The 24,820-nt window shown below is 37.6% G+C and overlaps 1 protein-coding gene across 3 annotated transcripts in view; it reads left to right on the top strand.

Annotated features, from left to right (window-relative positions):
* Window positions 1-24,820, top strand: part of Ac76E (adenylate cyclase type 2 Ac76E) — a 313,695-nt gene that overhangs the window by 81,582 nt on the left and 207,293 nt on the right. For all 3 annotated transcript variants that reach the window (XM_090397688.1, XM_090397687.1, XM_090397686.1), the window contains exons 11-12: window positions 2,041-2,099; window positions 22,748-22,915. In XM_090397688.1, coding sequence (XP_090253814.1) covers window positions 2,041-2,099; window positions 22,748-22,915 — 227 coding nt within the window. The remainder of the gene's footprint in view (window positions 1-2,040; window positions 2,100-22,747; window positions 22,916-24,820) is intronic.

Raw genomic sequence — 24,820 nt, 5'->3', positions numbered from 1 at the left:
ATTGTTCTTGCTGCATCTGCTGTGTAGGACAGACAGGAAGATCTGGTGAAATACGCATGAACAAACACCAAAAGGATGTAGAAAACAGAAGAGAACACAAATCAGGTCTAGCTTTCCATACCACTTCCACCGGCCACAATATTCTCTGGCAGAAAACAAACATGTCTTATATAGAAAAAATTGTTACATAAGGAAATTTAAAGAAGCTGCAAACATACTTAGAATTCCAACACAATGCAATAAAAACTAAGCCTTAATTCTATACCAAGTTTTGGCCAGCTTTCATAAAAAAAAAAAAAAAAAAAAAAAGTTACCTCTGTCAGGCCTCAGACATTATGATCGTGAACAACAGAACGTGGCATCATTCATTCAGCATTGTTTAAACTTAGCACTGCTTTGAATCTGCATTCTGATTTTTTTAATTTTATGAACAGTCAGATGGCTACAACTGTATAGTATGAACTATTGATTTCTCTTTTTTTGTTTTTTTAACTTTCAGTTACCTTTTACCCCTGAAGATGTAAGTCAAACGACTTACGAAACTTGTCGGGTTTTATTTCTTTATTGTGCTTTTAGCTTAATAATAATAAAAAAAAAGTGGTCCAATTACCGGAATATGCCTTATGAACAATGATACTATCTTTGAGGGACAGCATGGATTTGCTAAAGGGAGGTTTTAGTAATCTATTTACTTATTACAATAAGCTGACAGCTTCATTGGACAAAGCAGATAGATATACAGTGCTATACTTAGATTTTGCAAAGACTTCTGGTAGATTACCGCATGATGTTGATAGTCAGACTAGAGCAGATGGTGTTTTCGACATTAGACTAGTGCATTGGATCACAGATTGGTTACATGATAGGTATCAGCAAGTTTCATTTGGGGGGAGCAATATCCAGGAATAGCAAAATTACTAGCGGTATGCCTCAGGGTTCTGTTTTAGGGCCGTTGCTGTTTAACCTGTATGCTAATGATATTGGTAAAGATTTAGATGGGGATATTCAGTTGTTTACAGATGATGTAAAGTTGGGACGAAGAGTACAGAAGATGTTGCATCCTTACAAGAAGACTTGAATGAATTGAGTGAATGGGCTCGGAAATGGGGGATGTGAGTTCAATATTGCAAAATGGTAAGGTTTTAAAATTTGGGAAACAAAGATAGGATGTAGAATTTATGCTTGGTGGGGATATATTGTTGGAGGTGGAGGAAATAAGAGATCATGGGTAGATAGTGAATAATGATCTGAAATTTAGGGGACACATTGCTGAAATTGTGAGAACAACGCAAAGAATTCTGGATATGATGCGACGGACTGACTTGTAGAAGTAAGGAGATTCTTGTTCCAATATACAAGGCCTTGATTAGGCCACACATGGACTACTGTGCACAGATTTGGTCACCTGTTTTCAAAAGGATGAAGAGATGTTGGAGAGGGTCCAGGGCAAATGACTAAGGTAGTTTCGGATCTAAGGTTTTTTGCATGCAGAGTTGTGAATGATAGGAATGCCTTGCCTGAGAGTGTGGTGTCTGCAGCGAATTTGAGTGTGTTGAAGGCACAGTATGATGAAAGGACCTCCTAGATCAGTCTTTGACTTCATGGGGTCTTGGGATAATAATAATGATATGACAAGAACAAATAGAAAATTGATGAATTTGCTGTGTCATATAAACTCATACAGGAGTTGATAATACTCTTAAATTATAAAAGTTTCATTTTGTTGGCATTAATAGATATGATATAACATTTCCATGAAATCTACAAGTAAATTAAATATGTTGATAATGTTAAGTTTTGCTCAGATAGCAAAGTAATATGTATTATTACCAGTTTGCAAGGGATGCAAGAAGCAGAGTGTATACAGTTAATTTCAGTTGTAGGAGTCCAACTTAACCCACAAATATTCATTTGAATTGAGTTAAAAAACCAAATAAGCAATGTTTTTGTTGTCAAAAGCTAGTTATTAATAAAGTTTTTTTTTTTCTAGTTTTAAAATTTTAATTATTTTTACCAAAAACTGTTTTTCTTATTTTACAGAGCTTAGCTGTAATTGAAGCGAGTCTTTTCTTGGATTCGGGTTGTACTTTCAATTGCCGGTAAGATAAATTTTTTTTTAAATTTAAAATATTAATAAAGATCCCTAATAATAGCAGTTTTTATTCTTTCTAATCGAAATTTAAAAACTATTTTATTAAAATTTATTATTAATTAATGCATGCAAAAAAGGTCTTGAATATGATAATGCAGGCTTTGGACGTCAGGAAGAAACAAACAAAAGAGTTAGTGGTGATTGTGGGGATAAATGATCTAAGTGGACATAAGGAGCATGTGAGGGTGCATATTAGGAGGTTATTGAGAAGAGTGAAAAATAATAGTGTAGTGAGAAAGCTTGTCAGTGTGTTGCCGAGGTATATCAATGATGAGTTGCGACGGGGAGCCAAAATTATGAATGGTATACTAGCGAAGCTGTTTTAGGAGAAGGGAGCACAGTTGGTGAATGTATGGCTTGTGTTTGACGGAAGAATGAGATTATACAGGTGTGATGGGTTACATTTGAATAGCTTTGGAGTGAGTGCACTGGAAAAAGTGTTGCTGGACAGAAGCACAGTGTGTGGAAGTACAGTGTGTGATGCATGCAAGAGATGAAGTGAAAAATCAGGAGAGTGGTATTGAAGAGACAGAAGTACTTGGCAGTAAAAACAGTAGTAGTGTGAGAGATGAAGAGAGAATGAGAATGCAAGAGGAACAAGGAAATGGGGGGGTGATAATTATTATTATCTCAAGACCCCATGGAGTCTAAGACTCTAGGAGGTCCTTTTGTCACACACACACACACACACACACAGCTCATCATACCACACCTTAAACACACTCAATTCTCTGCAGACACCACCCTCTCAGGCAAGGCTTCAAAGGCCTCTCAGCTTCAGAGCACATTACATATTACAGTTAACATGTAACAATGAGTAAGCGAAATAATTCAAATGGTAATGGACAAAAGATCCAAAGTCCTAATTTGGTACCTTCTAATGTTGTAAAAAAGAAGTATTATAGCTATGTAGGAGTTAATCTTAAGATAACATCTCCCAAATTTTTGGCAAATTAATGCAACCATATTTTTTCAGGTTAGGAGAATGCTTCATTGCTATGGCTGACACTAAAAATAATCTTTCTGACCTGTAACGACCTCTATAAAGTACATTCGTGTTCTTCCGGCTTGTGTAAAAAGGTGTCCAAAGCATGGTCTGCCAGTCCAGACTTGCCATAATAATCGTAGCAAATGTATTTTTTATGTTATCCAAGGCAGATGTTAACAGATTTTCCTGTCTGTCCATAGGCCAAGTCACAGTCAGATGGAACTTCATACACTCCAGGATGTTTCCAGGGATAGAGTTTATCCTTAGGGGAGCAGATGAGAGTTGCTAATTTAACATGTGGTGTAAAGCTTATATTTTATTAGAATAATGGTTTTTTTTTTTTATTCTTGTGCATTTGAGGAGGGAGGGGATAGGGGGAGTAAGAGAGCTATATAGTATTTTATCTGTTTTGTAGGAGTGTAGCCATTGGCCAGGAAAGTATGGCAAAGATATCTAAGTTTGGTGAAAATAGGTGCATCAATAGAACAAATAGCCCTAGCCCCACATGTAAGTGTTTTAAGAATACCATACTGTTGGGCTAGATGACGATGTGATTGTTTATGTAGATATCTTCCTGTGTGTGTGTGTGTGTGTTGGTTGGTTTTCTATAAATGGAAAAAGATAGTGAACCATCTGAAAGCCAGGTGACTAATGTGTCAAGAAAAGGCAAACAGTTATTAGATTTTTTCTACTGTGAAATGAATTTTAAGGTATTAGCTAAGAGCTTGTATGTAGCTGTGGTAAGTATTTTGTTTTGAAAGTGTTCCATGTAAAAGTTATCTAAAAGGGGGGGGGGGACCCATAGCAGTACCATTAATCTGTTTGCAGATTTTTCCTTGTCATGTAAACCTGCATGCATACCAAATTTGAATAACTGGAAGATATTAGGGGAAAATTAGACTTTATTAATTCTAGAGTGTCTGTTAGGGGTACATCTTGGACCACTACTATTTAATTTGTTCATGAATGATATAGGAAAGGATCCAAGAAGAACCATTCAATTCTTTGCCAATGATGTAAAATTGGGTAGAGCAATAGTTATTACAGATGATGTTAAAATTTTGCAGGATGATTTGGATAGACTGGCAGTCTAGGCAAAGGAGAATAGATGTGGCAAAATGTAAGGTTATGCATTTTAGAGTGAAAAGATTACCAGCTGTGTACTACATGATGGGACTGTACTACAAGAAATTGACGAAGCCAGGGTGAGAGTGTTAGTGGATAGAGAATTAAAGTTTAGAGGGCATATATTGCAAAGGTGGCTAAAGCAGCTCATCAGATTACTTGTTTGCTGAAGAATACCCTGATGAACAGAGACAAGCAAGTTATTATATCTCATTATAGAGCCTTGGTAAGACCACATCTTGACTACTGTATGTCACCTGATCAGATCTGGTTACCTGGGATCTGACCAGGGATTGTGGGTTACAGAAATTTGTTGTTAATTGGGAAAGGGGTGATGTAATTGCAACATACAAATTACTGAAGGGTTTTTACAAGATTAATACAGAGGAAGTTTGGATGTATAGACAGGAAAGGAATGGGATGACCTGGGATCAAGAGTGAACAGTTGGATTGAAGAGGGTTCTAAAATGAATATGCAGAAAGGAAAATGGCCACAGTTGAGCATGGAGAGATCACATCGAATGAGTGATATCGGTGAAACTAGCTGTAGATCCAGGAATGAGCTGTTGTGTTTGTATACAAATGCTAGAAGTGTAAGAAACAAGGCAGATGAAATGGTTGCACTAATCGAGTCTGTTCACCCAAAAATTGTTGGAATTAGTGAGACATGGTTAGATGAGGATGACATCCTGACAGAAATAGAGATTGGGTATGATGTGTTTTGTGAGGATAGAAAGGGTAAAAAGAGAGGGGGGGGGAGTTCTATTGATGATAGAGAAAGAGTTATGTTCATACAAAGTAGATGCAAGAGTGCCAGTGGTTTTCATGGAAGTATGGTGTGAGATAGAGGTGAATAGAATGAATTATTATTATTATTATTCAGGCCTCCATGGAGTCAAAAGACGCATCGTGGGAGGTCCTTCCTAAGAACATAAAGTCTGTCAAGACTCATCGAGGGGAGGTCCCCCCTCCCCTCGATGAGTCTTGAAAAACACAAAGACAAGACTCATCGAGTCTTGACAAACACAAGACTCGATGAGTCTTGACAAACCTTGAAAAACACAGTCTATCATACCACTCCTTAAACTCATTGACCGTTCTCACTCTCACCACTCCATCAGGCAATGCATTCCACATTCCCTCAGCCGATCCTCATAACCAAAATTGTACAGTCCTGAAACCATCTTTGTCATCTGTCTTTGTATCCTTTCCACAGTTAATTTATCCCCTTCAAATCCTGGGGACCAAATCTGAGAACAATAGTCCAAGTGTGATCTGATCAGAGACTTATACAACGGAATGATAACCCTCTTATCTCTGCAGGTCAGTGTCCTTCTCATAATTGCAGCAATCCTCTGTGTTACCTTCACCACCTTTGCAATATGTACCCTAAATTTTGGGTTTCTATCAATCATCAACCCCAGATCTCTTGTCTCTCCTACTTCCTCCAGTATAACTCCTCCCATAGCATATGCAGCATCCCACCGATGTTTCCCAAACCTCAAGACCTTACATTTTGCTGCATTAAACTGATACCCCCATTCATTTGCCTAGCTTATTCAAATCCTCTTGCAGGGCCCACATCTGCACTATTACTAATAATCCTTCCCAGCTTGGTTGGATGGTGTTATAGACCAGGTAATGTGGATAGTAGTGATAATGAAATGCATAATCAAGTTAGCCAAGCAAATAAGAAAAATGTGATCATTATGGGTGATTTTAATTATTGGAATATGGACTGGAATGATGAGATAGCAACTGGAAGTAAAGAAAATGAGTTTCTTGAGTATTTGAGGGATAACTACCTCAGACAGTATGTAACAAAGGGAACACGAGGATTGAGAGCCTTGGATTTGGTCATCTCATCAGAGGATATAATCATAAATGAGGTATCAAATCATCCACCAATTGGTGAGAGTGACCATAAGAGGTCCTGACACTGCTGGCAACCAACAGAGACCTCTGTGAGAAAAGGGTATATGTGGAACTATAAGGAGGATGATTATGAAGAGCTCAGGAGACAGCTTGCAGGTGTTGCATGGAATGAGGAGTTAGCTGGGAAAAGAGATCAATGCAGCTTGGGGGATTTTCAAAAACTATCTAGTAGATGCAATGTCTAAATGTATTCCAAGGGTAAATAAGGTAGGTGTGAAATGGATGAATAAAGAGATTAAGCATGCTATACAGAGAAAAAGGGCATTATGGAGGAAGCATAAGAGAAGTGGAAATAACTAATTCCATGAGGACTACAAAGACCAAGCAAGGCAGGTGACTTGGTTGGTGAGGGTAGCTAAAGAGAGGTATGAACAGCAGTTAGCTAATGAAGCCAAAAAGAATCCTAAGGAGTTCTTTCGATATGTTTCTACAGAAATAAAATTTGGAAAACAAAGATGGGATGCAGAATTTGTGCCTTGCTGAGGATATATTGTTGGAGGTGGAGGAAATAAGAGATCTGGGGGTGATAATGGATAAGGATCTGAAATTTAGGGGACACATTGCCAAAATTGCAAAGACAACACAAAGGCTTCTGGGAATGATGCGGAGGACAATGACTTGTAGAAGTAGAGAGGGAGATTCTTGTTCCATTTGCTCACCTGGTTTACAGAAGGATGAAGAGATGTTGGAAAGAGTCCAGAGGCTACTGACTAAGTTAGTTTCTAACCTCTGGAAAGTCGAATATGAGGAGAGATTGAAAAGTTGCAATTTGCAGAGTCTGATGGAAAGGAATGAAGAGGGGAGATATGAGAGAGACTTACAAATTAGTAAGGGGTGGTTATAGGATCAATGTTGGAGAGGTTCTACAGAAAACAGTGGGAGATCAGGGGAGAATCAGAGGTCATCCCTGGAAACTGTATAAAAATGGTGTGAGTAGGGAGTGATTAGCAGGTTTTTTCATGCAGAGTTATGAATGATTGAAATGCCTTGTCTAAGAGTGTGGTGTCTGCAGGGAATTTGAGTTGTTTAAAGCACAGTATGATGAGCTATGTGTATGATAAAAGGACCCCCCCCAGATGAGTCTTTGATTTCATGGGGTCTTGGGTAGTAATACTAATAAGAATAAAATTTTTCCGAACAGGACTTGTGAGAGAACTAGGGCCATCCTTGGAAACTGGACAAAAGTGTAGTTAGCAGGTGTGTCAGGACTAGATTTTTTGGCTTGGAGAGTGGTGAATGAATGGAAATGAGTGAAAATTAATTTTATTAATTCTAGAGTGTCTATTAATGGTACATCTTGAATCACCACACCCAGACTCTGGCAATAGTGATCCACAATGGCATCCACAACAGAGTTTGTTGTCGATGCAATGACTGTAATGAGTTCGAGCAAGCAAATTATGATGGATAATGTACAAATGTTGGATAATGCTTGGCATGATGTTTAGGGCCTTCCTAAACATCATATCAGTGGAGTAATCTATAATAATAATAATATTAGTGGACATTATTAAATAAAGACTAACCATCAAAACTAACCATTATGTCTGTATTTTTAAGGATGTAATTTTTAACTAGTGATTTGAAAGGGACAGATTTTTTTATAGAAGTGGAGGAGTTGCCAGTAAGGGAGACAAGCAACTTAGCTAACTGTTGACTGTTTATGCTATCAACTATAGGGTGTAGGGGAATATTAGATTGGGGAAGTTTAGGTACCCCATAAATTTGGAGTGGTTTAACATGAATAGGTTTTATTTTTGCTGATTTCTTTGGGCCAAGAAGTCATTTTTCTTTCAATAATTTCCCGACTTTTTTTATTTTATTTTGAGACATAATGGGGTCTCAATCAGTAATTTGGTAAGTAGAATTGTCACTTAAGAGATCATGCATTTTTTTGCAGCAATCCTCTTCATTCATGATAAAAATGCTACAGTTATTATGAAAAGTATAGTTACATGATCCACTTTAAATACTGGTTTTATATATTTCTTCCATTTCTTTACTATTTCACATATCTATCTATCTATATCTATATATATTAAATAAGGTGACAATGGGCATCCTTGACAGACTCCTCTGTTTATTGATTTCCATTCTGTAATTGTTTCACTGATTCTTACAGCTATTTGGAATGTTTAGATTCTTGAGTATAGTCCACAGTTCGTTCTTTTAGACTCTATCAAAGGCTTTCTGGTAATCTATAAATGCCATGTGTGTGTGTTTCTATGTTGAATTCATAATGCTTCTCCATTAAGGTATAATCAGTATTTAGAAGACTTATTCCTCTATAGTTTTAACAGTTGTGCTTATTGCCTTTTTATATATATATATATATTGAGATGATAATTACCTTATTCCAACTTTCTGGAATTTTTCCTTGCTTCCAGAAGCAGATAAGTGGAATTGTCAGTTCAGTGTTGCAAAGTGTAAGGTTTTGAAATTTGATAAGCAATGATGGGATGCAAAGTATACACTTGGATGGGGAAACTTTAAAGGAGGTAGAGGAGATGAGAGGTCTGGAAGTGGTGATAGAGAAGGACCTGAAATTCAGGGGCCACATTGCACAAGTTGTGAAGATGTTACATGGGATAATGGCAATGATTCAGAGGATCCTGACATGCAGAAATAGAGGCTATGATGCCATTATATGGATTATTGTGCACAGATTTGGTCACCAGGTTTTCATGGCGATGAGGATATGATATCTTAGAAAGGGTCCAGAGAATATTTGCAAAGGTGGTCAGTGGTCTTTGGAATGTGGAATACGAGGACAGATTGAGAGAATGTAAATTGTAAAGTCTCGGGAATTGGAGGAGGGGGGATATGAGGTTGTTATCAGGTTGACATGAAAGAGATTTTTCATAGAATGGGAGATAGGGGAGGGCGGGGGGTAGAACAAGAGGCCATCTCTGGAAACTGTATAAGAAGGGTGCGAGCAGAGGAGCAGGTTTTTTACATGCAGAATGGTTGATGAGTGGAATGCATTGCCTGTGTGTGTGTGTTTTGAATAACAAACACATTGAAAGTTTAAGCATTGTTGAATGAGCATTGTGTGATATAGTGTGTACCTCCCACAATAAGTCTCTAACTCTATGGAGGTCAGATGCTAATAATAATGATGATGGCTGCATATTATTATTATGACGGACAACTCCAGGGAGTCATTAGACTCATCGAGGGAGGCCCCAAATCATATTCATCACAGCTATTCTACATTCATACAGTATCTATCATACCTCGCCTTAAACTCATTCACTGTCACAGCATCCACCACAGACTCTGGGAGCGCATTCAACTCATTCACCACTGTACAAGTAAAGAACCCAGCTCTAACACCTTTACTAACCACACTTTTGCCCAGTTTTCATGGATGTCCTCTAGTCCTCCCACAACCAGCCCTGTTCTCAAAAATATCTTCTGAATTAATTTTATAGAAACCCTTCAGTAATTTGAATGTCTCAATCATATCTTCCCTCCTCCGCCTATCAACCAATTTTTGCAGCCCACAAATCCTCAACATGTTCTCATAGGGTTCATTCCACAGACCTGCTATCATCTTGGTCACTCGCCTCTGGATCCTCTCCACCTCCTCCCCATCAAGAAGAAACCTAGGTGACCAAATCTGGGCACAGTAGTCAAGATGAGATCTTATCAAGGCTCGATACAGAGGAACAATAACCTGCTTGTCTTTGCTTGTCAACGTATTCTTCAGCAACCAAGTGATTTGATGAGCTGATTTGGCCACTTTTGCAATGTGCCCCCTAAACTTCAACTCCTTAGCCACCAACACTCCTAAATCTCGTGCCTCATCAATTTCCTGGAGTACAGTTCCACCAATGTAGTAATCTGCTGCTAATCTTTTCACCCCAAAATGCATAACCTTGCATTTTGCCACATTAAATTGACATCCATTCACCTTAGCCCAGACCTCCAATCTATCCAAATCATCTTGCAAAATTTTGACGTCATCTGCATTCACTATTGCCCTACCCAACTTTGCATCATCCACAAACAAATGAACTGTTCCTCTCAGATCCTTTCCTATATCATTAATGAAAAAATTAAACAGCAGTGGTCCAAGAACAGATCCTTGTGGCACACCACTAGTCACAGGTTGCCTTGTGGATTCTATTCCTGAATAAACCACTCTCTGATATCTCTCTGTCAACCACCCTCCTATCCATCTCACCAACCCTATATCCATCCCCATTTGCTCCAGTTTACTGATTAGAGTTCCATGTGGTATCCTGTCAAAGGCCTTAGCAAGGTCCAGTAGAATCACTGTAAACTCATTACCCTTATCCAGTTCAGCCGTCACTGTGTTATAATACGTCAGCAGGTTACTGAGGCATGACCTACCCTTCACAAAACCATGCTGTCCCCGATACAGTATCCCATTTTCTTCTATCCAATCTTGTATTTTCCTCTTGACTATTTTCTCCAAGACATTGATATTGATTCCTGTTATGCTGATTGGCCGGTAATTTTCAACAGCAACCTTGGAACCACCCTTACGCAGCGGAACTATTTTCTCCTCTTTCCACCCCCTTGGGACTGACCCTGACCCGAGGCTCAAATTAAACAAAATGGTCAAGGGCACTGACAATTCTTTAGCCGCTTCACATACGACACGAGCTGGTATACCATCCAATCCCACAGATGTATTGAGGTTCTGTAATAGACTAGTTACCTCTGCTTCTTTCATCACAATTCCAGTATAAGCTGTTGGTTCTTCCATTCCTGCAATGTCACCACCTGGATGATATACTCTTGCAAAGTGCTCGCTCAGTAATTCCACTATATCGATTGATTTGGTTACCTCCCTACCCTCAGCATTTTTTAAGATCATTCTACCATGAACATTTTTCCTTTTACTTGCAACATATTGAAAAAACTGTTTGGGATTCTCTTTAGCCTGCATGGCCAATTTTCTTTCGTAATCCGCTTTTGCTTTTCTTACCACCCTTGTTACCATCCTGGCCTGAGCTTTATACTGTTCCTGTGCCTGCTGGTCACCTTTCTCCTTAAATTCCCTCCACAATTGTTTATTTTTTTGCAGCTCAAGCTTAATAGTGTTATTCATCCATTTAACCCTACTTGATTTATTATTCGGACTCTTGGTATACAGTCAACCATTGCCTCCTGCAAACACTTCTTAACCACCTCCCATGCACTATCTACATCCAGCCCTTGCAGTTTTACATGCCATGGCACTGAACCAAGCACACACGTAAGCTTGTCATACTTACCGGCCTTGTAATTCCATATGTACCCTGTCTTAATTGTAAATTCCACTCCTTTAGCCACCTCCCAAGTCATGACGTTATGGTCACTCTCACCAATTGGTGGCAACATGGTCATGTTCGTTACAGCCACATTCTCCGTTGCAATTACTAGGTCAAGCACTCTCTGCCCCCTGGTATTTTCCACTACATGCTGCCGCAGATAGTTGTCCCTTAATAACTGCATAAAATCCAATTCCTTCCTCCCATGTGCCCTCTCCTCTTTCCAGTCAATGTTACCATAATTGAAATCACCCATAATAATTACCCTTCTTCCACTCATTTCTTCTGTTTGCCTATGCATACTATCCACCGCCATCGATTCCATCACCTGGTATATAGCAGCACCCAATTGTATATTTTGTTCTGCTAGATTTTATCTCACACCAAGTAGCCTCAAATGTGTTCTTTTCTCTATCCTGCAGTTCAACTTCTATACTCCTTGGCTGCAACTCATCAGCTATCATCAATAACACTCCTCCTCCCTTTTTATTCACCCTGTCACTCCTGAACACGCTATACCCGTCGCATTCAATCCTACTAGCTTTATCATCTTCTGTCAGCCATGTTTCACTAATACCAACAACCTGTGGTCTGGAAGTGCCAACCAAGGCCAAAAACTCTTCCTTCTTGTTCCTAATACTCCTGGCATTAGTGTACATGAATTGCAGAAGCCCATTTGTCCCATCCCTACTTTGATGCCTTATACTAACTATCCCATTCTAATTTGTTATCCTTCGTACTCACTCGGGCATAATATACTCATTCATACACTCAACTGCCTCCCTAAAGTCTGCATATCCACTCCTCCCCCCCTTAATAAATCTAGTTTCCCTGAGTCTGTACATCCACTTCCACATCATTCATCAACACTTTTTCAAGCCTCCGTACACCAACTCCATTCAAGTGTAACCCATCCATCTTATATAATTCCTTTCGCCCATCGAACTCATTCCACACATCCACAAATTCCACACCACTCTCCATGCATAATCCACGCATAAAGTCATTGGCAATTATGGCCCTCCTTCTAAACACTTCACTGTCATACCGGTAAAAAATAGCGGTAAAATACTCACTATTTTAACTCTCTCACTCTTCTCTTTTGCTACCTCAAGTAATTCCTTCACATCCTCTATCATTTCCATTTTGTCCTCTTTCAAGATTCGCTGACGTCCTTTATGTTCGCACCTGGCTGGTACGACTTCGTCAAACTCTCGACTATCACACCTCTTAATAGCGATTCCCCATACAGTACTCGCTCCTTCATTTTATTGACGTTTACAAACATTCTATTATTTGTCGTCACAGACTTACGCCAGTTATTAGTCGGTACGTTCAGCACACATTTTTCCATGCGCTCCAGTTGCCTTTTTGCTCTGTGTATCGCACCGTTCAAACGCACAATTTCACTACTTGCATTTATCTCACTATTTTCATTATCAATCAAATCATCCATTCGTTCTGTATTTCTACCTTCATTTACACTTTCAACGATGCTCTCACACCTATCTGGCACTACCACGCAATTCTCTATCACAATATTTAATAAGTTCTATATTTATTCCATCTTCTCCATGGTATTTCCTGATTTACTTTGCTGTATTGTTTTTCGGATTTATTGTAATGTTATTTCTTTCAGTGTATAGTTAGTAATTCACATTACATCAATTTTTAGCTTCATTACTATCTTGCTGAAGTTTGGAAGAAGTCGAGCCAGATTTTCTCTTTGATTACTTCTAGTTTCACTTTTTCTTTTACCTCTTTATATATATTTCTTAGAAATTTGTATGTATTTGGCCTATTCGCTGTAAGATCTCTTTCCAGTTTTGCTATGAAGTGATCTCATGTTTTTCTATTCTTTTCCTGGTGCTCTTTTTTTTGCTATTGCTTTTTTTTTGTATTTATGATTAATTTCTACTTCTAGTGATTTTGTGTTTATTCTTTGTTTGTATTTTTCTTTCTTGTCTTTTATTTTATATGGAACAAATCATGGAACATGGAGCGGCTGAAGATACCAAGTACGGCGAATGAATTCTCAAAGAAAGTAGAGGAAGAAATGATGATGCAAGTGAAAAATGGAAGATTCTGAAGGAAAGCATAATTACTGCTATAGAATTGCATTTAGTCAAAAAAGAAGAGGAAAGAGAGAAAGGAAAGAAACCATGGATGATGGAAAATATTTTGAGGAAAATAACACAAAGAAGAAAGTTAGTTAATGGTAAAACAGAGCTAATAAGCTTCATTTCGGCAATGAACACATTACTTAAATTAAGGGGATATTAAATCCCGCATAGTTTTAAAACCGAATAAGAAACTCAAAGATCGGAATCAGAGAGTTTCTTGCTGATTATAGTAAACTATAAAGTATCGGCGACACTAGCGTTAGCCAATGCAAGTGATCCTAGTACGTAGTACAATACCGGGCAACTCGTTGCAAAGGTGGAGGAAGTTCAGATCGCTATTCTTAGGTATTTTCCATAATGTAAAAACACATTTCCTAGGAAATGTATGCTGTTATTACATTATGGAGGGAGGTCACTACCCAGACCGGTTTCAGCCTTTTTTGAGGCTTCATCAGTGAGTATCTAGACCTAATACCAAAGTGTATAGCGAAAAGAACTTATGTACTCTGCGAATGAGTTTTCCAAACAGGTGCAACCATTAAGTTACTTAAGTATAAAGAGCTAATAAGCTTCATTTCGGCAATGAAAACATTACTTAAATTAAGGGGATATTAAATCCCGCATAGTTTTAAAACCGTTTTAATACCTATGAACAGTGATCTGAACTTCCTCCACCTTTGCAACGAGTTGCCCGGTATTGTACTACGTACTAGGATCACTTGCATTGGCTAACGCTAGTGTCGCCGATACTTTATAGTTTACTATAATCGGCAAGAAACTCTCTGATTCCGATCTTTGAGTTTCTTATTCGGTTTTAAAACTATGCGAGATTTAATATCCCCTTAATTTAAGTTGAGTAGGAAGATACAAAGAGAGATAAGAAGGAAAAAGGAAGAGTGGTTAGATGAAATAAGTAAAGATACAACAGCAAAGGCAGAAAGAAAGGACATAAAAGGTGATTATAAAAACATTAATATGATGACAGGAAGGAGAAAGATGCTAAGGACTGAAGCAATCAAGAATTATTATTATTATTATTATTCAGGCCTCCATGGAGTCAAAAGACTCATTGTGGGAGGTCCTTCCTAAGAACATAAAGTCTGTCAAGACTCATCGAGGGGAAGTCCCCCCCCCCTAAGAAACACAAAGTCTATCATACCACTCCTTAAACTCATTGACCGTTCTCACTCCCACCACTCCATCAATGAAAGAGGTGAAATTCTGATAGAAAAAGAGAAGATATTACAGAGATGGGAAGAATATGTAAGTAAACTTAGAAAATATGAAGACAGGGAAAGAGGAGAAAATCAAAGGAAAGAACATAATGGGCAGAGACTGTGCATCATGAGGGAGGAATTGAATCTAGCAATTCAAAAGATGAAAGAAGGAAAATCGCCTGGAATAGATGGTATACAAATAAATGGTATACAGATACCTTATTCATCTCCAAACTTTCTTCAGATCTAACTGTTTGACCTTGATCCCAGGTCATCCCTCTTCCCTTTTTGTCTACGCATGCAATCACATCCTCTTGGAGCATCAACCTTTCTCACACTGTGTTCCCCTGTCCATCCTGAATCTCTCCATTTCCCCATTTGTCTTGCACACTTGTTCTTCTTTCTCTATATTCATGCTACCTACTTCTTCATTCATAACCACCACTTCAGTCTCTTCTTTCTTACTATTCCATTCTTTCATTTCACTTCTTATTTCATCAGATTTATTCTTTGCACTCATTTCTCTACCTTCCAGCAGCAGTCTTTCCAAATGATTCACACCAAAACCATTCAAATGCAGTTCATCACTCATATACAGTTCAATTCATCCTTCAAACACATTCCACACATTAACTAATTGCACTCCTTTCCCATCAGACATTTTCAGTAACATTCACAATCTTCGCCCTTTGCTTCATTTCATCACTGTCATACCTGGGCAACACACTGACTACCTTTCCTATCATGCTATTATCTTTTATCCTTTTCAACAACCTCCTTAATCCAATCTTACATTCTTCTTGTTTTTGTTCAAGTCATTTTTTCCTACTACCATTACCAACAACTTTGCTCGCTTGTGAATGTGACACTTATGAATATGACCATGTTGCCACCTATTGGTGAGAGTGATCATAAGGTCTTGACCTGGGAGGTGGCTAAAGGTGTGGAATTTTTGATTAAGACAGGGTATATGTGGAATTACCATGCTGGAAAGTATGAGAAGCTTAGGAGATTGCTTATATCGGTGCCATGACATGTACAACTGCAAGGGCTGGATGTCGATAGAGCATGGAAAGTGGTCAAGGAGCATTTACAGCAGGTTATGGCTGATTGTATACCGGTCCGCATAGTAAAACAAGTAGGGGTTAAATGGATGAATAACACCATTAAGCTTGAGCTGCAAAAAAAGAAACAACTGTGGAGGGAATTTAAAGAAAGGGATGACCTGCAGGCACACGAATGGTATAAAGTGCAGGCCAGAAGGGTAATGAGTGTGGTAAAAACAGCAAAAGCCGATTATGAAAGGAAACTAGCCATGCAAGCAAAAGAGAATCCCAAACAGTTCTTTCAGTATGCTGCAAGCAAGGAAAAAAACTGTACGTGGCAAAATGATTTTAAGGAATGACGATGGTAAGGAGGTCACTGAACCAGTCGATATAGTGGAGTTACTGAGCGCGCACTTTGCAAAAGTATATCATCCAGGTGGTGACATTGAAAAAATGAAGGAGCCATTAGTTTATACAGTAATTGTGATAAATGAAGTGGATGTGAATAGTCTATTACAGAACCTTAATTTGATTGGATGGTACCGGCACGGGTCTTGCATGAAGCGGCTAAGGAATTATCAGTACCCTTGACCATGTTGTTTAATCTGAGTCTCGGGTCTGGTTTAGTCCCGAAGGCGTGGAAAGAGGGTAAAATAGTTTCACTGCATAAAGGAGGATCCAAGACTATGGTTGCAAATTACCGACCAATCAGCATATCAGGAGTTGTTGTCAAGGTCTTGGAGAAAGTAGTCAAGAGAAAAATACAGGAATGGATTGATGAAAATGAGATACTGTACAGGGGACAGCATGGCTTTGTAAAGGGTAGATCATGCCTGAGTAACTTGCTCAAGTTTTATAACAAGGTGACGGCTGAACTGGATAAGCGAAATGGGTTTACAGTGATACTGCTGGACCTGGCAAAGGCGCTTGACAGGATACCACATGGAATTCTAATCCGTAAACTACAACATATGGGAATGAATATAGGGTTGGTGAGATGGATAAGTGGGTGGTTGATGGAGAGATATCAAAGCGTGGTTTATTCAGGAGTGGAGTCCAAAAGACGGCCTGTGACTAGTGGGGTGCCGCAGGGTTCTGTTCTTGGACCACTGCTGTTTAATCTGTTTATTAACGATATAGGGAAGGATCTAGGTGGAACAGTTCATTTGTTCGCTGATGATGCAAAGTTGGGGAGGGCGATAGTGAATGCAGAAGATGTCAAAGTCTTGCAGGATGACTTAGATAGATTGGAGTTCTGGGCTAAGGTGAATGGATGTCAATTTAATGACAAAATGTAAGGTTATGCATTTTGGGGTGAAAAGATTAGCAGCAGTATACCACATGGGTGGAACTGTACTCCAAGAGATTGATGAGGCCAGGAACTTGGGAGTGTTGGTGGATAGGGAGATGAAGTTTAGGGGACACATTGCAAAAGTAGCTAAATCAGCTCATCAACTCACTTGGTTGTTGAAAAATACCTTAACGAGCAGAGACAAGCAAGTTATTGTACCTCTGTATTGAGCCTTGATAAGACCTCATCTTGACTACTGTGCCCAGATTTGGTCACCTCGGTTCCTTCTTGATGGGGAGGAGGTGGAGAGGATCCAGAGGCGAGTGACTAAGATGATAGCAGGTCTATGGAATGAACCATATGAGAACAGGTTGAAGATTTGTGGGTTGCAGAAACTGGTTGATAGGCGGAAAAGGGGAGATATGATTGACACATTCAAATTGCTGAAGGGTTTCTATAGGATTAATTCAGAGGATATTTTTGAGATCAGGACTGGTGGTGGGAGAATTAGGGGACACCTATGGAAGCTGGGCAAGAGTGTGGTTAGCAGTGGTGTTAGAGCTGGGTTCTTTACTTTTAGAGTGGTAAATGAGTGGAATAAGCTGCCAGAGTCTGTTGTGGATGCTATGACGGTGAGTGAGTTCAAGGCAAGGTATGATAGATACTGTGAGAATGTCATATAGTTGTGTGGACATGATGTTTAGGGCCTCCCTCGATGAATCTAAGGACTCCCTGGAGTCGCCCGTAATAATAATAATGGAGTCGGCAGACCAATGCGATAATTATAATATGCAAATAACATTTTAAATTAATTCAAAATGGTTTATTCAGAGATTTACTGTACTCTATTTATAATACCTTCTATATTAATGTGGTGAAATCCCTTCACACTTAAAACATTTTCTTCACACTTAAAACCTCTTTTCTGCTCATCGTATAGTTGTCGTATAGTTGTGTGGACATGATGTTTAGGGCCTCCCTCGATGAGTCTAAGGACTCCCTGGAATAGCCCGAAAAATAATAATAATATAATTATTCCCCATATCCAACGCCTCTTTACATTTTACCTCCAGGAAAACAAACCTTGTGCATTGGTATGAAAGAGGTAAAAGAAGACCCACTTGTGGGTCTTCTTTTACCTCTTTCATACCAATATCATTCGTTTTCATTATTTTCACTTTTTCATACATATCCCGAATTCTCTTAATTTTGCTCTGCATCCAGTTTATCTCTTGCCTCATCTTAACCAAATGTGTGATATTTTTTTTCCCATTTTGTGAATAAAAATCATTACTCCTGCTTTTGCTGTTTCCTCGTTTTTTTTTTTTTTTTTTTAATTCCACTGGAAATATATATGTAATTATTTGTTCCATCTGAACCTTTTTGTTTTTTTTTTCTGTTATTACTGCTAATTTGATATTTCTTTCTGATAGAGTTTTTATCTAGATCTTAGTATTTCTGATGCATACTCATAATTCCAAGTAGCAACATTCCAGATATTCTTGTTTATTTTAATTTTTTTTTCCTTTCCTTGTCCTGCTCATATCCATTAACCTATTCAAGTTGTTTTCCAGACTGATATTCTAATTATGTTTTTTCTGAAACTTTGGAGTAAGAAAACAATTAACTAGGTCAATTAATTTTTTTTGTTTGTTTTAATTATCTCTCTTCTCTTATTTGTACCTGACCAAGCTTCCCACTGGGGTTAGTCAATCTTCCAGGGTTCACCATGTGGAGGTTAGAGTTGGATTGGGAAGGAGAGGCTAGGTGATCCTACTTAGAGGATCGTGAACTCAATATCACCATATATTATTATTATTTATTATTATTATTCAGACCTCCATGGAGTCAAAAGACTCATCGTTTGAGGTCCTTCCTATGAAACACAAAGTATATCAAGACCCATCGAGGGGAGGTCCCCCCCCTAAGAAACATAAAATCTATCATACCACTCTTTGAACTCATTGACCATTCTCGCTCTTAAAAGAAACACGTATTAACCACAGTGAAAATTATTTAATTGTAAATATTTCACTCTAAGTATCTTAGGACATCATCAGTACAGTAGTTTAAAACAATAATAGGAATAACATACAGTTAGGACATGATTACAATAGAATCTCATTAAATGTGCGTAACGTGTTACAAAAAAAAAATAAATAAATAAAAAATAATTATTTAACACAATTTTGTATGACAATTTCCCATGCTTTAGGAATAATAAAAACGTCGTAAAGAGACTAATGTGGTCTTGATGTTCCGAGATGCGTTTGAACAGACCTATCCGTCTGTCCAAAGTAAGACGATTTGCATGAGCATGGGAGAACGTCTTTCTAAAATTATGAAGAAATACAATTTTGTTACTTCTTACAAACCTATCAACCAAATTTACAACTTGTTACCTTCTCCTAAGGACAAACTCTCACCTTTGATGTTGCCTGGCATTTATGAAATTCCATGCTCATGCAAATTGTCTTACTTTGGACAGATAGGTAGATCTGTTCAGAAACGCATCTCGGAACATCAAGACCACATTCGTCTCTTTAAACCGCAAAAATCTGGCCTCTCTCAACATGGAATTGAAAATCCAAACCATAGGATCCATTGGGAAAAGTCTAAACTTTTACATAGATCTTTATATAAACATGAACGTTTATACAAAGAAAGTTCTGAAGCCCTACTACACAGACCAAACTTAAACCGCAACGACGTTCTTACTATTCCTAAAGCATGGGAAATTGTCATATAAAATTGTGTTAAATAATTTTTTTTTTTTTTTTTGTTTAATGTGATTCTATTGTGATCATGTGCCCTAACTGTATGTTATTCCTATCATTGTTTTAAACTGCTGTACTGATGATGTCCTAAGATACTTAGGATGAAATATTTACAATTAAATAATTTTCACTGTGGTTAATACGTGTGTTTCTTTTAATTACCTGCCTTATAATTCCACATACATTCTTGTCTCTTTGATACTCCTGCATGTCTATTCATTTTCCAAGTCAAAACCTTTCTCCAACTGGTGGAAGAGATTTCATCTTAGTTATTATCAACTCTTCTGATGCTATAACCAAATCCAGAACTCTTGAACCTCTTGTTCCCTCTATTACATGTTGCCTAAGACATTTGTCCCCCAAGAATTCTAGAAATTCCATTCCCTTATTGCTACATGCATCTTCTTCTCCCCAATTTATGGTACTGTAGTTAAAATCTCCCATAACAATCATTCTTCTTACACTTGCCAAACTCAACTGTCTAAACATTTCCTGGTCCCCATCCTCAGTGCTCCTGGGTCTGTAGCAACACCCCACTAAATATTCTGTCTTGCCCACCTCTACCTCACACCATATGCTTTCAAAATCATTAGTGCCACTGCCTTCCAAAGTCTCCACTCTTAGAGGAGATAGGTGTCTTCACTTATCATAAGCAGTACTCCACCACCACGCTTTCCTTTCCTATCCTGCCAAAATATATAAATATATAATAATATATATAATATATAATATAGATTGCCTATCGATCATATTTATAATATCATAGGTTGGACAGAGGGGGAAAACAGCATAAGGTAAAATAACTCAATAACAGCATAAGAACATAAAGCAATTTAAGAACTTGATAATATATCAGAGACTTCAATTTTTGCATTTCTTGAATGACAGCTATCTTAGACAACATGTGTTGGAGGGGAGCATGAGGCTCAGGAACTTGGGATTTGTTTATAGTGTCATAGGATTTGATTGAGAGAGATGTTGTCCTTTTTTCCACTAGTTTCAGAGGTGATCATGTAGTTTTGATGAAGAAAGGAAATAGGTATGTGGCAGGCTGAAGGAGAAGGAATTTATGTGGAATTAATTACAAGGCATGTAATAGCAGAAAACAGATCAAGGCAATATCATAATACTATGGATGGAAGAATCTGAAGGAAAGGAGATAAGTAGAAAATGAAAGCTGGTTAAGAAATATGTGTTAGCAGCAGTAGCAAATTGTCTGCAATGAGTAAGAAAGATAGATTGACTGACTACAGAATGGAGACATAGACGAAGAAATTTTTTTTTTGTTGGTTTCACATGACTGACTGGGCTGCTTGTATATAGAGGCTATTGACTTCCTATCAATTGCTTTAATATCCTGTAATGAATACTTCCCTTCGAACAGCTATATTGCTATGTGTTATGGAAAGTATCACTACCCAGACTGGCTTTGGCCTATATTTAGGTTTCATCAGTTGCATTGATTTAACATCAGCTGATGTTAAATCAATGCAGAAATCATATATTTTTCATATATAAGTAATAAAATGGTTTACCAGCATATTATTAAAATATTTTGAATCAGAGATAAGTGTAGAGACTTTTTTTTTTTCACTTAGTTACAAAGTAAATTATAATAGACAAGAAATTACATTCATATTTAAATCCTTTATCTAAGCATAAGCCAACAAAATTTGCATGTGAAGTATCTTCACAACTAGGCAATTTGTATTTAGTGGGCCTGGGTTGGCCAGGAGAGCATGTGGTATGAAGGGGCTACTGAAGTTTACTTATACTAATGTGCCAGAAGTATTTGGAGGTGAGAAGTTTTTGGCAATGGCAAGCTCAACCTGTCTAAAAGTTATAAGTATTAGTGGGATTTGGTTGACAGAAGATGATATCATCATAAAAACAGAATGTAAGGAATACAGTATTTTTAGAGTGAACAGAATGGGAGAAGGAGGGGGGGGGTGGATTGCTAATGATAGCAGAAAAATTGATGCCAAAAAGAGAAGTATTTCAGGAGGAAAGGGATGCAGAGAGCAGTTCATTTTCAGCTGTCTAATGTGGGATAGAGGACAACAGGATTAAGTATATAGTTTCGGTTCTGTTATAGGCCAGCAGATATAAGAGAAGAATGTCGATGACATTCATTTGCAAATTAGCACAATAAGTGCAGGCTGAGTAATTGTTATGTGGGGATATAGATCAGAAGGAGGAATGGACACAGGAAGAGAAGGAACGATTGCTTCCTTCATATTAGTGAAGCGAAGTCGTGGAGTGATTCAGTTCTTAGAGGTGCAATAAACAAGATGTAGAATGAGCAGAGTGATATTGAGGGATTGGATATTAGGAGTAAGTGAGCAAAAAGAGTAATGGTGGTAATAGTAGTAGGAGGAACAAATGGTTTGGTTGGGAACAAGGAGAAAGTGAGAATGGATATCAGAAGGTCATTGAGGAGAGTAAAATATAATAGTGTAGTAGTAGTCAGTGTATTGCATAGGTATGACAGTGATGTGGCAAGCTTTAGAGAAGCTTATAAACCCAAGTAACAGAAATGATAGAACTGAGTAACTTTGTCTGTGACAATAGATTGAGTGCATATGATTTGCAGAGTTGGGCAGAGAGAAGATGAATGGATGATATGTTGTGAGTAGTTTTTTTTATTTTGCATGAAGAGTGGTAGGGGGCATAGAATGCAATGCCTGAAAGTTGCAAACAGTGAATGAGTTTGAGAAATGGTATAACAAACTTTGTAGTATCTAAAAGTAGTTCTTCCATAATGAGTATCTCTATTCTTGTGGTGATGGTAATATTTTCTTTATACAGAGAATGGAAGAAGTCAAGTGATTTAAATTATGTGTTCCTACGTTTCACTGATCCATCTTTGGAAAGAAAATACCACACCCAGTCAGATCCTGAATTTCCTTGGTATATGACGTGTGCCAGTTTAGTTCTGCTTTGCAGTGTTATTATTCAGTTCCTTGTATTCCATTGGTAAGTATCAGTTTAGAGTAAAATGCTATAATCCTTTTTCAACAAATATAGATATGTTTAAAGAAAACACATTTCTCTTTGAATTAAAAAAAAAAAACTTTTAAAAAAAAGTGGCCTCAATTCAGCTGTTGTTTAATGACTCATGAGCACAAATTCATTTTGGGAAAAATTTGATGCCTGAAATCCATTCCTGGAATTTTTTAAGGCTAAATAATAATTTTTTATAAAAATAAACAAAGAATTTGTTTAAGAAAGTTTTATTAAACAAAAAGTTTAATAATTTTTATTGAAACCCCTTGATGAATATTGTAGTAATTTTAGCCTGTGCTATTATGCAGCTTCAATTCACATGTGATAAATATCAACAACAACAAACAACTTTTTTTTTTAATCATGTAAACATATTAGTTTTCAAATCTTGAATTCTTTAAGATTAACTTCATTTGTCAAACTGAATTGCAGTAAAAATTTATTATTATTACATGGCACCTCAATAGTGTGTGGAGCCTCATCATTGGAGGCTAGTTTACACTCTAAGTCCACTCTGCAAATGTGTGTATTTTATTCTGTTAATTTCATGTGTTCTGTGACTTGTTTGCCTGTTTTTCTATTAGAAGAAAAAAAAAAAACTAAGTTTCTGGAAGGAAAATCCTTGTTGCTTTTACTAGTTAATTCACTTCAGTTGAAAAGTTCAATGAAAATTTCTTTGTTTGCCTTAATACGACGAATAATCTGGTTATTTTTGCTCATTCGGGGTATTCTTCAGTAACCAATTAATCCACTGAGCCAATGATTTTGCAATATACCTTCTTAACTTCAACTCTCTATCCACCAACACCACCAAATTTCTGGTTTCATCAATTTGGAGTAGCAGTTCTGTCAGTATCCTGACCTACTCTTCACTCCAAAATGTACATTAAACTGACATAGTTTTTCTCTTTTACCTATTCTACCAGTCTATTTAAATCATCCTTCAAAATTTCAACACCATTTATCGACTTTTGCTCTACCCAATTTTGCATCATCGGTAAACAACAGTATTTCCCCTCAGATTGTTTCCTATATCTATAATTATGTAAAAATTAAATAGCAGTGCCACAAATATAGAGTCCTGCATTATACCACTAGTTACAGGCCTTCTACTGGATCTTACTCCTAAATAAACTGCTGTCTGGTATATCTCCATCAACCAACATCTTATTCACATCACCAACATCTTATCCCTCTCCATTTGCTGCAATTTATTTATCAGAATTTCATGTGGTATCCTGTTAATATACTTTACAAAGTCCAACAGTATCACTGGGCGCTCATTACCTTCATCCAACTCTATTGTCACAGTATAAAATACAAAAGTTACTTACGCCTGACCTATCCTTCACAAAATGATATTGCCCCTCATATATTATCTCATTCATATCTACCCATTCCTGGATTTTTCCCCTAACCATCTTCTCCAAGACCACTACACCTGAGATGCTAATCAGTCGATCTGACCATTTGATACCTCAGCCATGGAGTTTCTTTTATGCAATGGAACTATTTTCTTTCCATCCTCTTGGGAATAACTCATGGCTGAGATTTAATGAGAAGAAATGAGCAAATCAGGCCAAGAAAAACCCTTGTGAGGTTTTTCAATATGTGGTAAGTGGAAGAAAGAATGATTATCATAAGATGTTCTTAATGGAAGAAAGTGGGAGATTGGTGACTTCTGTCAAGGATATAGTCAAGATTGTCAGTGAGCAGTTCATTAGGATGGTTCATCCTCAGCGTGAAATCAAAAACTCAAGTGTAGAGAAAATGAAATCAGAAAACACTTAATTGCAAGCAAGAGGTATATCAGGAATTAAGTAAGCTAGATGTCAATAAGGCAATAGTGTAAAATTTTGTAATTGTTTTTACTTT

The sequence above is a fragment of the Typopeltis vanoorti genome, chromosome 9 (genome assembly GCF_054136105.1).
Source record: "Typopeltis vanoorti isolate ZY-2024b chromosome 9, IOZ_Tvanoo_1.0, whole genome shotgun sequence".
Lineage (NCBI taxonomy): Eukaryota > Metazoa > Arthropoda > Arachnida > Uropygi > Thelyphonidae > Typopeltis > Typopeltis vanoorti.
The sequence above is the reverse complement of the archived record's forward strand: the minus strand, read 5'-3'. Positions and strand labels throughout refer to the sequence as shown.